Raw genomic sequence first — 15,217 nt, 5'->3', positions numbered from 1 at the left:
AACCCAAATTCAACCAACATAAAACTAAAAACATAGATTAGGTAGGTAGATATGAAAACAAAACCTTTGGGATTAGATTTGAATATAAATGAAGGCCAAAGCTGGAGGGAGATTCGTAAAGTCACATTTGCAGAACTTCTTCAATGAAAAAAACAAGAGAGAAAAAAGATGATAGATTGAAGTTGTGACATCTGTTTTTAGATCTATTTTTTTTTTTGGAGAGCCGAGATATATTTGAGACAGAGGCAAGTAAAATAAAAGAGAATCTAGGGTTTTCTTATTTATCTTTGTAAGCCACGAAATAGTATGTGGGTATATGTGGCTCAATTTTCTAGAGCAACAATATCAGAATTTTTGAGACGGAAATTTTGGAGAGAGAGAGAAATTTTGGAGAGAGAGGGATCACATAAAAGAACTATGGTTGACTTACAGAGAGAAGTATATATATATATATATATATATGGTTAAATTATCCGGTTAGGTTAAAATCAAGTAATCGGTACACTTTCGGTTAGGTTCAGCTATCGGTTTGGTTAAATTATCGGTGAAATTAAGATAATATAATATTAATCGTTGATTCCATAACAAAATCAACCACCAATAGTCTATAGATAAGTCTACTTAAGCAAATCCTAAATCAAAAATTTTAGCCTAATCAACCTTTCCTTGTTTAATTTGACTATTTTATATGTAAAATTATTTTATTTTAATGCAGGAACTCTATGTGGTTATTATTTGATCAACAAGTTTATCAAATTATTTTTTTATAATTTTATAATTATAATTTAAACTATAATTAAGGAGTAGAAGTCTTTTTATGTCTTCTTGTCAAAGTCAATTTGTAATCCACCTTAAAAAATCTGTTACAGACTTCCTCGAGTTAGATCAGTTATTTCGGCTTCTGTTTTTTGTTTGGTCGTAAGGGAGTCAACTGTAATTTCAGTACCCTTTTTTTTTTTTTTTTTTTTTTTTCAAAAGAGATACCGTTTTATATATATGGAGCCAGATTGTTCTTTTACAAAGTGAAAAGACAGGAAAAAACACACACATTCAGGAGGAAAACGATTTGTAAATGAAGCTAAAAGGTAGAGGGAGCTTGATTGTGGGAGCAGTCTTGCTATGTTATGTGAGCTGGAAGTTTTCGAACCATAGGTAAAGGTAGGTATCCTGGATGGCTGAGGGAATTGGATTGATCGCATCCCTATCCAATCCTGTGAGCCTCCTTCTCATTTGTAATTGAATGGCCTTTCTTAGCCTTGCCTCCGATAGAAAAGAGCCTGAATGGAGTCTTGCATTTCGTTGCATCCAGATATTGTAGAGAAGAGTTTGAAACAACAGTTTACAAATGATATTAAGCTTCCTATTTGTGGTAGGAGACTTAATCCAATGTAGATAACCGCTGAACGAGTTTGGTAGCTGAGGTTGGGGTTGGAGATGAGCGAAGAAGTCAAGCCATAAAACTTTTGAGTAGGGGCAGCGGAAGAATAGATGGTCCCGAGTCTCCTCCCCTACAATACACAGTAGACAAGTGGAAGGTACCTGCAGGTTCCATCTCCTTAGCCGGTCCCTTGTTGTAAGCCTGTCAAGCGTTGTGAGCCAAGCCATAAATGCCATTTTTGGGATGTTCTCCTTGAACCAGATTTGAGTGTGCCATGAAACCGAGGGTCCATGAGGATGAAGCCGCTTCCAAGTTTTCATTGAGGAGAAGGTACCACCAGGTTGGTCAGATGTGAGCTTTCAACTGAAGATATCGACTCCCATATCGTCAGAGGGGAGATTCAGAGCGATGAGGCAGAATCTCAGCAGATGCATGGCTGGGTTGCGTCCTCGAGGAATCGACCAATGACCGTTTGATACTGCTTCAGACACTTTAGCGTACAAACCAATCCCAGACAGCCTTGGTCCTGAATCACCCACTATGTCTAGCAGAGAACCTAGTCCTGTCCAGTTATCATGCCAGAACAGAGCTCCTGTGCCTGAGACAATCTCACAACAAATAAAAGACCTTGCCAATCCTTAATTTAACAAGTCTTCTCCAGAAACTTCTTCCTCTTATTAGGTATTTTTTAACCCAGGAAACCCACAGTGAACCCGCCTGAGAAAAAATTAACCAGATTAGCTTCAATCCAAAAATCTGATTCCAGTCAACTAGTCTTTTGAGCCCCAGTCCTCCTGCAGATTTAGGCGAGCAAACTGTCTCCCAAGAGACCTTGGCTCCTCGGGCTGACTCAGACACTCCCTTCCACAAAAAAGAACTGCAAATTTGCTCCAACTCTTCAAGACACTTGTTTGGAAGTAGAAATATCGAATTCCAGAAATTGATGGTGCTATTGATGACTGACTTAAGTAGTTGGAGACGGCCTGCGAATGAGAGATGTCGATGAGTCCAACCCGAAATGCGGCTTTTGACTCTATCTATAAGAGGTTGATAGTCCGTTGGAGAGAGTTTCTGTGTAATGAGGGGAACGCCAAGGTATTTGACAGGTAAGGAACCATGAGTTAACCCCTGTCGCATTGCTATCCCCCTGATATCATTCCTGTCGTTGCCATCAAGAAAGAGACATGATTTTGTGAGATTAACCCCAAGCCCAGATACTAGCTTAAATTGTTCCAGGACTCCAAGAATTGCTAGGAGGTCATCAGCAAAACTGAGATGAGTGATAAGAGGATCCATACACAAAGGATGGGGTTTAAACCGATCCTGAGAAGCCGCAATATCCAGTTGTTTCGATAAAACATCCATGACCAAAGTAAACAAGGGTGCTGAGATGGAGTCTCCCTGCCTGAGCCCTTTTTTGCCTGGGAAGTAGCCTATGAGTTCACCATTCATAGCCACCGAGAAGGATGGAGAAGTGAAGCAAGTTACTAACCACCCAACAAACACATCCAGGAGATCGTAAGCTTTGAGGATATTAATCAGGAACTCCCAATGTATGTTGTCAAAAGCCTTTGAAATATCAATTTGGAGGCATCCTCTGGTGACCGGTCCATTCTTGTTGAAGTCTGTGACTAACTCAGCAACTAGAAGTACATTCTCGCACAGAAGTCTGCCTTTTATAAAAGCACACTGGTTCCTCTGAACTGCTAGGTTGGTAAAGAGCTTCAATCTTCTTGCAAGGATACGTGATATTATCTTGTAAATTGTGTTGCAACATGACACAGGTCGGAACTCACCAAGTTTCTCTGAAGTCACCTTTTTGGGAATTAGAGCAATGATCGTGGCATTTACCTGCTTGAGTAGTTTACCAGTGATGAAGAATTCTCTGACCGCGTCAATTACACTTGGTCCTACCTTAGCCCACGACTTGACAAAGAAATCTGCAGTAAAGCCATCTGGACCGGGAGCCTTGTTCCTTGGCAAGGAGAACAAGGTTGTGGTGACCTCTTCTGGTGTGGGAATTGCCTTGAGTTGAGTCGCCAGATCATCCAAGCATCTGTAAGGAGATAATTCTTGGATTGCTTCCACTGATAACGGTTGAACGCATTCATTTTTTGTGCCAAGCAATTCCTTGTAATAGTCCTTTATCATATCTATTAGCTGAGCATTATCTGAGATCCTTTCATTGCTGTCATTTATAAGGGCGCAGATCTTGTTCCTTGCCTGATGAGATTTAACAGATTTGTGGAAGAAGCTGGTGTTAGAATCTCCCTCTGCATACCATCTGATTCTCGATTTTTGTTTCAAGAATGACTCCTCCGCTGCCGACAAGAACAACCATTTTTTTCGGAGCTCCTTCTCCTCCTGAAAAAGAGCTTGTGATGGTGACGTAAGAATTTGATTCTGAATATTAGTGAGCCTGTCATGAGCTTCTGAGGTCCTTGCTTGAATGTTGCTAAAGCTTCTTCGATTAAGTGACTTACAACCCATCTTGACAGCCTTTAGTTTTTGGCAAAGTTCAAACATGGCTGATCCCCTAATAACCGTCTGAGACCAGGCAGTTTCCAACAGAGTGTCATACTCCGGGTGAGTAGTGAAAAAAGAGTAGAACTTGAAGGGTATGAGTCTTCTTTCATTATCCGTTGATAGAGTGACCAGGTTAGGTGAGTGGTCTGATCCTCCTGGCGCATCGAACAGAGCATTAGATTGTGGATATTCAGACAACCAAGCTTCATTTGAGAGCACCCTATCCAGCTTACGAGTAATGGGATTGGATCCTTGTCCGTTGTACCACGTGTGCGCAGCACCTCTGCTTGTCATCTCCACGAGTTCACAATTATCAATGCAATTCTGGAATTCAGTCATACCTCGAAGCGGAAGAGTGAAGGGATAAAGGGAATAATGATCCTGAGCCTGAAGTATTTGATTGAAATCCCCGAGAAGAAGCCAAGGGTGGTTTTGCTGGCTACTATATCGGTGCATCTCCTCTAACGTTGTCCACAACTCACGACGCTCAGTAATGGAGTTCCGAGCATAGATGAAGGATACAGAGAATGAATTATTTGTTGAGGGATCAAAAACACCACAAGAAATGACCTGGTTTGTCTTCTTATATATGAAGACCTTGATAGAGGGATCCCAGATAATCCAAATTCTTCCATTTCTTGCTTGTGACGAGTAATTGGAGTCGTACCTCCACCCAGGGAAGTTAGTTGCCAAAATGAAATCCTCATTTGCTTCCTGAACGTGTGTTTCCAAAATGCCTCCTAATAGAGGTCTTTGAGACAAAACCCAACTTCTGAGCTCTTGCTGTCTTTGAGTGGTATTTAGTCCACGTATATTATAGCAAAAAATCTTCATCATCATCAAAAAGGTGTGCAAAAGGTTGAAAGCCTAGCTTTCAAGGATGATGGTTGGAACGACCCTTTGAAGGAGGTCGTCCACTACTAGCGTTCTTCCCATTCTTAGAGGTTTTCACGTTCCTGTTTGTCTTTGCATTCAGTGCCTTCGCCTGATTAGCAGTAAGGTTCCTGGATGTACCTGCCTTATTCGCATCTACCAATACAACAGGCAGTCCTGCAGTGCTCCCATTATGAACCTGAACAGGACCCCTCGATTTCAAACTTACTCCTGTGTCTTTAGTAGTTGCATCCACCCTCTTTGGAGATTTTGATCTACGAGTGACAACCTTCCATTCATTTGAGGAATCTGCTGGAGGGGAATCGATGTAGACATGTTTTGCCTGAGCCAGAGGCATTGATTTACTCCTCGACAAGGATGTGGTGACCGAAGGTTCAACTGCATCAAGTGGGGATGGAATTCCTTTATCTATCATCTCGGGTGTCTCTATCACCGATCTGACCTTCTGGTTTTTAATAGTTGTCCCTTCCAATGCTGGAGCTGGATTGGTAATTGAGAGAGCCAGAGGTGCATTGCTTGGAGCTGAATTGTTAATAGTTGGAGCAGAGGGACAACGATGGTATAGGTGACCAAACTCACCGCAATAATCACATTTAGGCGGAAGACGGGGATATTCAACCCAAATCCTCACCTCATTTCCCTCATCGTCCTCCACAAGCACTGATTGAGGTAGCTCCTTTTTAAGCAAAATCTCTACTTTGATTCTTGTATCGACTGCCAGAGGAGGCAGCTGGTGCTTCTCCGTGTGCAGAGGCTCTCCAATTCCTGAAGCGATGGTACTTAATCCTGGCAGTGAGTAGAGTTGAGGTGGAACATCCTTTAGAATTACCCATATTGGCAGAGAGACGAGTTTAATCGGGGTGAGGGAAGCTGTTGGAGACCAAGCGGTGACTGTGAACAAGCAATTACTCGCTTACCAACAACCAACCTCAAGAACCCATTTGCGAGTAGCAGAAGAGGGTATGTAAATTAGCACCAACCCATTTGGAAGACACCTTATGTTTATTCGCCCCTCTTTTCCCCAAATGGGATTTAGATCGACAAAAATCTTGCCAGCTGGAGGATGATTACCGTGAAAGTGAGCCACGATGTGATCCTTCCAGGTGTCTGAAGCTTTTAGAATGACAGAGGCTGGCGCACGCACCCTAGGGGTACCGTCTGCCGTTAGAGTAGGTTGAACTGCCTTGGTGAGATTGCGAAGACTTGGATCGAATCGCGCAGCCCATTGTAGCAGGATCGAATCGCGCAGCCCATCCGGGAGATCAGATGAGACCGGATTCTTAACAGCAGAGTCTGACGGAGGGTCAGTTGATTGGACTAGATTCAAATCTGGGAGCTCAGCAATGGGTAGAGACGTCTCGGTTGGATCTGGGGGGTCCTTAGACGACATCTAAACGGGGAGAAGAAAGGAAGAGAGGGGAGAAAGTGGAAATTCTCGCTGGCGGCGTGATGTTACAAGACTTGAGTCAGCCGATTTCAGTACCATTAGTGATTATGTTTCTCAAATATCGAATATGGGATCTACCATTAGTCTTGCCCCAATTTATAAAGATGAATGTAAAAACAAAATAAGGAACGTTTATTTCACGGATTATAAAATACATAGGGGATAGAGGTACATAACATATCAACCAATCCTCTCGGATGGCCAACCTTACAAAGTACAACAGAAAGGTACGATGGGATGTATAAACCCTCATGATAATTATTAAAACATAATAAATATGGAAATTCACTCTTGAACAACAAGTATCGATAATAACGATTAACCGCGATGATATTATCCAGAACCAGAACCGTTGATCTTTTCGAGAATGTGAAATCCGGCCTTAAGGATCAATTCTTTCTGCTTAGCCACAGATTCACAAACCTCCTTGATTTTCTCTGTTAGTGTCGTTACTTTTTCCCTGATTGAGTAGATGGCAAGTTGCGTGTCCACCTCATCTCCTTCATTCTCAATAGCCTCATCTGCATCTTTCATAAGAGACTCGATCTTTTTTTCTAGCTGGAGGACTAATACAAGTATGGTCCCCAGCGAGTCTTCGTTGGTTTCGATACCAATCTCCACCGGTGTTGAATTTTCATGCTCTTTCTTCAGAGCTTCCGCCTGTTTCTTCAGAGCATCCATCTTGTTCGTCAAGTAAGTGTGGACGCCTACCCATCCCATCGCAATCAAAGATAATGATACAGCCCCTGCAACGCCCAAAGCCTTACCCACTCCTGTTGCAATAAGAGCTATTGATCCGAGGGAAACAATGAAAAACACAGCGCCGAAAATCACATTCGAGATTAAACTCCATTTTTTTGCATTAGCATATTCATGACCAAGCTCTTTTATTTCCTCAGCAAGCTTTCTTTTAGCCTCACTCACTTTTTGCAGAAGGAGTATCTGCTGCTGTTGGATCAGTTGCAAACTGATCGAAGTCGTGACCGTTACGATTTGAAAAGAATCTCCCATGAATTTAAACCGTTTTAACTCCTTCAAGGTGTTTTCATACCTCTTCTTTTTTCCACCAACACCCTTTACTGCCGACTCTTTGTCAAACTGTGCCACGGCCTCTACAATGTAATGCTCGCCCATTTCTGCTAGCTTCACGCAAGTCAATACATCATCCAAAATCTCGAAAGTGTTCTTGGTGTTTTCAAAATAGGCCGTGACCAAAGATTTTAGAGCTTTGCTCTCCCACACATTGTCTTCGGTTTCAAATATGAAGTTTGCCACATCTTGGCTAACTTCGAGTAGGTGTTTGGAGACCTCCATGTGTATTTCGTGTTGGGACATAAACCCAGTCCCAGTCTCGGCTCCAGTAGTGAGTGAGTCTATCGCTTTGATGGTTCGCTGCTGAAGCGAAAAATCAAAGGATTTGAGGTGTGGGTGGTCTTCACATGCCGATTTATAAGCACTTAGGTGTTCTGAGCATTTCGACATCGTATCTTCCGATAATGCCATCGATGATATTACTGAAAGGAAAAAAGAATATCAAGAAAAGGTTAAGCGATTTAGCACATAGTTCCCAAATCAGAGATTTCGAAACAATTTTTTTTTACTAGTCAGAGCTATATAAGAGTGAATGGGTTCAGTCGAACACCATAAACTTTCATATTTTAAATATTTTTTAATACAAATTTAACTAATAAGTTACAGTTATGAAATATAATGTTTCTTTTTTTTTTCGTGTGCATAGTAATATAATATTAAGCACAGAAAAATATACAGTTACTTGTAAAAATATCAAGAAAAATAAATTATTGTAACAAATATTTATATAGTTTTGTGTATAAAAGAAATTGGTTAATTTTTTTTATTATAAATATGAATATATATATATATATATATATATATATATAATAAATATGAGCAAAATCTAATTACACATAAAAGCAGAAATGAGCTAGAGTTGAAGAAAGACAAAAATTACCAGAAACTGGATCAGAACACCGGCGGATATCGATCTCAACCTTCTTTGACATTGTAGGTTTGAACTTTGAAGTTTGAATGATTGTTTTAGCTTAAGTGATATACAAGTATTTATAGGAGAAAACATGCAGGAGGAACCCGTGTTTAGTTAGTTACAACTATAAATCTCAACAAACAAATGTCTATATGTCCCCAAAATTAATAGTCATTATACATTACCGTGCGCCGAAAAAGTTAGTTTCTTAAAGGAATATTAATACCATATCAAAAGATTATACAATGGGATTACTTGGGTAAGGTGTAAACTTTTATAAGTTATCTCCTAGAAACCTGTAGAAAAATCAGAGGAAGGGATCGATGTTGTGCATGTATTTTACCTTGTCTTAGTAGAGTTTATTCATCTCTTTTACATAGTTTACTAACTAGTTTTGTTATTATTGTGTAGTTTAGCCTCAGTTTGTGCTATGTTTCATGCATAAACAGGTGAATTGGATCCCAAGAAACATTGAAATGAACTGAAGAGGAATAAAGTGCAACCAGTGGAGCAAACCAAGGTTGGAATAGAAGAAAACTAAGGTTCAGAGGCCACTAGACCATCATACTCGACCGTGTGAGAAGATGGACTCGACCAGGTGAAGAATCAGAAGAAGAAGAAGGCACTCGACCATGCACTTGACCGAGCACATGGTCGAGCACTTCCAGCCGTCTTAGTGTTTTGTCTGCTAGCTAAATCAGGGCTTCCTTCCCTCACTATATATACCCCTTGTACTCTATGGCCGCCCACAAGTCAGAACAAGTCAGAAATAATATCTAGAGCCACCTCAAACCTAGTTTTTGCCCTTTTGGGTATTTATTACTTTTCAGCATCATTATCTACTTATATCTTAGCTTTTTCCAGATTTTCAGAGTTTGTAAACCCTATAACTTTTTATGTGTTGGAGAATCTGAGTTTACTTCTTTGTATTTACTTGTAGATCTCGCTCTTATTTTTTCTAGTCATGTTGGTTTCATCATTTTCTGGATTTGAGTTCTTCATCATCATGATTTGTTCATGTGAGTAGTGAGCTTCTAGAGATGGATCAGGCTGGTTTAGAGTTATGGTTTCCTAGACTGATCAAGTTTTGTTTGTTTATAGATCTCTTCCAGATTAGGTGTTTTTTTAAGCTGTTCTTGTTATGAGAAGTTAAGAACAGATATCAGGCTTCTTTTCATCATATCATTGTTTAGGTTGCTAGATAAGACTTTTGCTGGAGATTATTGTGCCTAGCCTAAGGGTGTTTAAACCTGATTACTATTTTCTAGGGTGGTTTTTGACAAATAATGATCTGAGTTTTAATCCCTGTTTATCCATGTCTTAGCTAGTGAGAACTAGGTCTAAGAGTGTTTAAACCGGATTACTATTGTCATGAGAGTGGATTAGTAAGTTTATGAGGTTATTGTCTAAAGATAACTCATGTTGATTGAGGTGTGTTGATCAGTTTAGGTAGTCATAGCTTGAGACAAGCCCATGAATCCATCTCTAGGAGCCAAATTTTTTTTTGATTGTCTGTTATTGCATCATGTCTTGTTTAGTTGCATTACGTTTTGTTTTAATTTGTTGAAATTGCTTTTGTTCTTCGAATTTAGCCACTCGACCTATCATACGATTGAGTGCTTGTTCGAGCACCGACTGGGCTGCTTGTTTTGCATTATGTTTCATTCGTGTTTCATTGCATTCCTTTCTGCGTATGTTTTGCATCTCTGTAATTTTTTTTCATAACATTTGTCTAGTTCTTGTTTCTGTTTAGTTCAGTTTCTGCTTAGTTTATCCTTGTTTGTCTTGCATCTAGTTTCTTTTCTAAGTATTTTACATTCTCCATTTCATTATTGTCATCAGGTTGTTAGTAAATAAAACCATTATCATATCTGGCTTGACTTGAATTAGTATTCACATCTTAAGTGCTTGCATAATCACCATTTATAGATTGACATCTCTTATACTGTAACATCATAAGAGAATTGAAACCTCTTGCATTCCACCTAATCATCTTAGCTTATGTTTGTTTGACATTCATCATCCATTCATAAGTTTATTCACACACAAAAAGGCATGTTTCAATTGGCGTCGTTGCCATTAGGGTGTTCATTTGTTTCATTTAAGATTTACATAGGTTCAAGATTAAGTTCTATTGCTAATTGCTCACCATTGTTTAGTTTCTTCTGGTTGGTTGTTCTTGAGTTTCAGGTACACACTCGAGTTACCACTCGACCGTCTGCACAATCGAGCGTGTGATCGAGCACCAACCCATAAACCAACTTGTTTCCTCGTCTAAATCAATCGAACAGCTGCTCGAGCCAGTGCTCGACCGTGTGTCCATTCGAGCATGTGATCGAGTTGTTTCATGAAAACAAGATCCAAGGGAAACCACAACCTCTAGAAGTATATTGATCACATCAACCCATTTTCAAGGGATCTGAGGCAACAAAAAATAAGAATACTTCAAGAACAAGAGGAACAATTACTCATGGATCCACCAAACAATCAGAATCAAAGACCAAGGTACATAGAAGCTGGAGATGCTCCTAACACTCACAACCAGTGAGCAGGGATAGTTCCACCAGCTGTGGCCAACAACAACTTTGAGATCAAGATTGGTCTCATCACCATGATCCATGCTAAGAAGTTTCATGGTCCCCCTATGGAAGACCCCTTAGATCATCTTGATGAGTTTGACAGACTTTGTTCATGAGAAGTTGGATATGATACTCCTAAGCCAACAAAATAATATACATTTTCTTGCTGAAGAAGACACACCAGCTCAAGATGGGGAGAATGAACTTGCTGAGCTTTGCTATGTGCTAAACCAAAGAGGTTTCAAAGGCTACAATCAGTTTAAGCCTAACAACCTCTCCTAGAGAAGCACAAATGTAGCCAACCCTCAAGATCAGGTTTACCCTCCTCAGCCACCACAACAACACAACACATATATACCCAAGCAGCAACAACAAGGTTTCCAGGCTCCAATGTGTCCCCCACCAGGGTTTCAGACTCATCAAGCCCACAAACCAGATTTGAGAGCTTTATTGCATCAGCTGTTGCTTGGACAAGCTAGTGGTCAAAAGAAGACAACAAAGAAGTTTGCTGAGATAAACCAGAGGTTGGATTCCACTTATAATTATCTGAACATCAAGTTTGAGAGTTTAAACTCTAAAGACAAGTCTATGGAGAGCAATCTAGCTTCCACTTAAGCTCCTAAGCATAACCAGCTGTCTGGCAAAGCTATTCAAAATCCTAGGGAGTACACAGCCAAAGCTATTTATGTTAGTGAGAATGATGTCACTGAGGAAAGTGAGGTTCAAGAATGGGAGGATTTGTCACAAGTTTCAGCTCAGAATGAAGGTTATTCTCAGCAGAATGAAGCAGGAAAACCACTCGACTGTGTGCTCGACCAGGCACACGATCGAGTGGAACCTACAAAGACTGATAAGCCTATCATATACATTCCTCCACCATATAAACCACCTCTGCCATTCCTAGGACGTTTCAAGGAACAAATGCTTAGGAAAATTAAGGAAAAACTTGAAAAGAAGGATTTGATGGCCATACAACATGAGGTTATTGTTGAAAAGAAAGAAGAAGAGACATGGCCTGCTTTAGAACAATTTGATCTATATCCTCTCTACAAAGGTATGCTACTTGACATATCCAAGCAAAAGACTCAGAATCAAGCCAAGAGGGATCTAGAGGAGATTGGAACAACTGTGATTCCAACAAAACTTGAAGATCCATGTTCATTCAACCTGCCATGCTCCCTCAACTACATGCACTTCAAAAAGTGCCTACGTGATCTTGGAGCATTTGTTAGTTTTATGCCTTACTCAATACAGAAAAGCTGGGATATGAAGAATTTAGAACTAGTAACTTTTATATAAGTCTAGCTGATGGGTCAAACAAGGATGTGGTTGGTTAACTGGAAAACTTTATAGTCAAAATAAGCAACGCCAGAATTCCTACTTATTTTGTCATAATAGAGATGGACAAAGAGCTTGAAGACCCAATCATTCTTGGGAGGCCATTTCTTGCTAGAGCTGGAGCTATTATTGATGTGAAGAAAGGGTTCATCAGCCTGAACATTGATGAAAGGTGGAAAATGAAGTTTGACATCAAAAAATCCAGCCAATCAACCCACCATTGAAGGCCAACCATTTGTGATTGAAGAGAAAGCTGATTTTGGAGTTTGTAGAGAAGTAGAGTCTTCAAAAGCTAAGGTTTCAGCTCATGAGGAATCTGTTCAAGACCTAAAATGTTCAGTGCAAGAGTTGACTGATCTAGTGAAGGATCTTCAAGTGAAACTCAACAAGAAATCTTTGAAGAAACAAGGCCAAGATTCAAGCTCAAGAAGAAACAAGGTTCAAGTGTTAAGACTGTTGTAATCAAGAACAAGCTTCATGGTGATCAAATTGAACCACGAGGGACCTCATCACCTCTCTGGTCTCCAAACAAAGCCTGAAAATGCACCAAAATTCAAGCTTAGAGACTATAAACAAGATCAATAGGTAGGAAGTCCCTAAGGTATCTTTGTAAATAAGTTTAATTTCCTTGTAGTTTTGATTTCTTTCTTTCATGTTTGTGTTGGGCAGGCCTTGTAAGGGTGTATAAGTGGGGTAAAGAAGAGTTGGACTCATGAAGAAGGAGTTTTGAGGCCATTCGACCAGGCCCGTATGATGCACTCGATCGAGCACTGTAGAAGCCCAAGCCCAATCGATCCATTCACCACTTGCTCGATCGTGTGGAGGGAGAAACAAGTTTGAAATTCAAAATTGGTCAAGTGCTCGACCAAGTGGGGTCAATTGGTCAAGTGCTCGACCAAGTGCAAAACTGAGTCAAAGATTCCCAATTCAAATTTGACTGCCAAAAACGCTCCACTCTTGTCTCCTTGTCCCCTTAGCCTCTTTAAAAGAGGTGAATTTGACCACAACCCTCCTCACTCCCTCATTGACATTATTATCTAGCTAAGAATTCTCTCTGTGTTCTTGATAACTCTCTAATTTACATGTTTTTAGCATCTTTTTTTGTCCATATTTTGCATTGTTCATACCCTTAGCTTAGCATTTTTAGGTCATTAACTGTAGGAATTCACTTTTAGGCCATTTAGGGTGTTGCATTTTTGCATTTGCATATTTTGGATGAAAACAGGTGCTTAAGAGCCTCAAATAGGAAAAAACAAGGACAAACCCGAGCATGTACCCGAAGGAGCCATCAAGCTGGAAGAAAAAGTCCAAACCCCAACACGATTGAGGAGGATCCAAGAGCATGAAGAACAACCCGAGGATATACCCGAGGACGAACTCGACCACATCCTCGTGTACCACATCGTGTAGACCCTCAAACAGGACTGGGAAGCTAGGTCAAAGGGGTTTCCATATATAAACCCCTCCTCCTCTTCCTCGCAAAGGAGCACGCCGCAGACCCTCAAACCAGAGAGCGAGAGCTTCTGTGAGAGAACTGAGCGACTCAAACACATTTCCCTTTTGTTTTGGATTTTATTTCATAACTTTTAATCATTTTCTATAGATTTCTTTCTTGTACTCTTATCCCTCTACTTTATCGTTTAATATAATGCAATTTTCCTTCATATTTGTTGTTTTGTTTCTTGCTATGATTTCCGAGTAGTGAAGTAAAGTTTCTAGGGAAGGGATAGATGATTTTGTGTTCTTGATCGGTTAGGATATCTTAGTTGATTGAATATGTTTAATACATTTCCTTCTAGATTGGTGTTCTTAATGCTATCAACAAACCGAGAGGGTGAGATTAGATCTAAGGTGTTTTACCACCGAGAGGTGTAGATGAGATGTTTGAATCAACCAATGCTAGAGGTTTACTCATTTTGCCTAAGAGATTAGATGAGTAAGGGGTTTACTGACAATAATGAATCAAATTCGATTACCCCATCACTCGATCTCTTACCCGATCAGGTACACGATACCCTGCATCGAGTAACCCCTCGAGTTGTTCATATTTCATTTGCTTACTCGATCACCCCCACCCTATCCTGTACTCGAATGCTTGCATCGAGTGCTTAGGTCGTGTGGTTCTTTGTTTATACTCTTTTTTTATTATTATTTTAGGATTGTTAGATAAAACCCATAATTGCTTGGCTTGACTTGCATTGTTCTGATTGCATCCTTCCTGCTAGCATAAACAACCATTTGGATTGATTACCCCTTTGTACTACAATTGCATAGGGAATTGATACCCTGGGTGAAAAACCTACTATCAATTTGGCGCTGTTGCCATTTGGTTAATTTATTTTTGCTATGTTTAGGATTTCAGCACTTGCTAGATCAAGTTCTTTTGTTTATATTGGTTCGGAGTCTGACTTGTTTGCTTTCGTTCTTGTTTGTTTTCAATCTCAGGTACAACCCGATCACCCACCCGACCCGTCACTCGATCGCCTGGATCGATTAGACCCTCGTGTACACACTCGGTTACTTTCCTGTGCATGAAAACATGATCCAAATGTAGCCAGAACCTGAGCCCTTTCATTGATAACATCGACAGACCAAGGCTACTCAGACAACAATAAGTTCAACTGCAACCAGCAATCATTGAGGAGACAATGAACAATCAAAACGGTCCACCAGGTCCTCAAGCAAGGACCAACATAGGAGCAGGAGATGTTCCATCTACTCACACTCAAAGGAATGGCATTGTGCCACCTGCTGTCCAGAACAACAATTTTGAGATCAAGAGTAGTCTCATCCAGATGATACAGAGTAATAAGTTTTATGGATTGCCAATGGAGGACCCATTGGATCATCTGGATGAATTTGATAGGATTTGTAGCCTCACAAAGATAAATTGAGTTAGTGAGGACCGATTCAAACTAAGGTTTTTCCCATTTTCTTTGGGAGACAAAGCACACATCTGGGAGAAATCACTGCCCAAGGAATCCATCACCACTTGGGAAGCGTGCAAGAAGCCATTCCTGGCCAAATTCTTCTCCAACTCCAGAATCGCA

At 40.3% G+C, this 15,217-nt stretch overlaps 1 protein-coding gene across 2 annotated transcripts; it reads right to left on the bottom strand.

Moving 5' to 3' along the window:
- Positions 1 to 6,356: 6,356 nt before the first annotated feature.
- LOC104790473 (UPF0496 protein At3g28270-like) lies at positions 6,357 to 8,324 on the bottom strand. Of its 2 annotated transcripts, none has more exons than XM_010516232.2 (2): positions 8,218 to 8,324; positions 6,357 to 7,759 (listed from the first exon to the last, which is right to left on the bottom strand). In XM_010516232.2, the coding sequence occupies exons 1-2, from the start codon at positions 8,267 to 8,269 to the stop codon at positions 6,579 to 6,581; spliced, it is 1,233 nt and encodes a 410-aa protein (XP_010514534.1). In that variant the 5' UTR covers positions 8,270 to 8,324; the 3' UTR covers positions 6,357 to 6,578. The 2 variants fall into 2 exon arrangements, with proteins under 2 accessions (XP_010514534.1, XP_087312118.1); XM_087455992.1 differs by having other exon boundaries at positions 8,258 to 8,293.
- Between the last annotated feature and the right edge of the window lie 6,893 nt (positions 8,325 to 15,217).

This window comes from Camelina sativa, chromosome 6 (genome assembly GCF_030686135.1).
Source record: "Camelina sativa cultivar CO46 ecotype springtype chromosome 6, ASM3068613v1".
Taxonomy (NCBI): Eukaryota; Viridiplantae; Streptophyta; class Magnoliopsida; order Brassicales; family Brassicaceae; genus Camelina; species Camelina sativa.
The sequence above is the reverse complement of the archived record's forward strand: the minus strand, read 5'-3'. Positions and strand labels throughout refer to the sequence as shown.

What these genes read in the sequence shown, in the direction of transcription:
- LOC104790473 (XM_010516232.2), bottom strand. Translation starts at nt 8,269, where the DNA reads ATGTCAAAGAAGGTTGAGATCGATATCCGCCGGTGTTCTGATCCAGTT. An exon ending in GTGTTCTGATCCAGTTTCTG is followed by an intron (nt 7,760 to 8,217) that starts GTAATTTTTGTC and finishes TTTTCCTTTCAG; the next exon opens with TAATATCATCGATGGCATTA.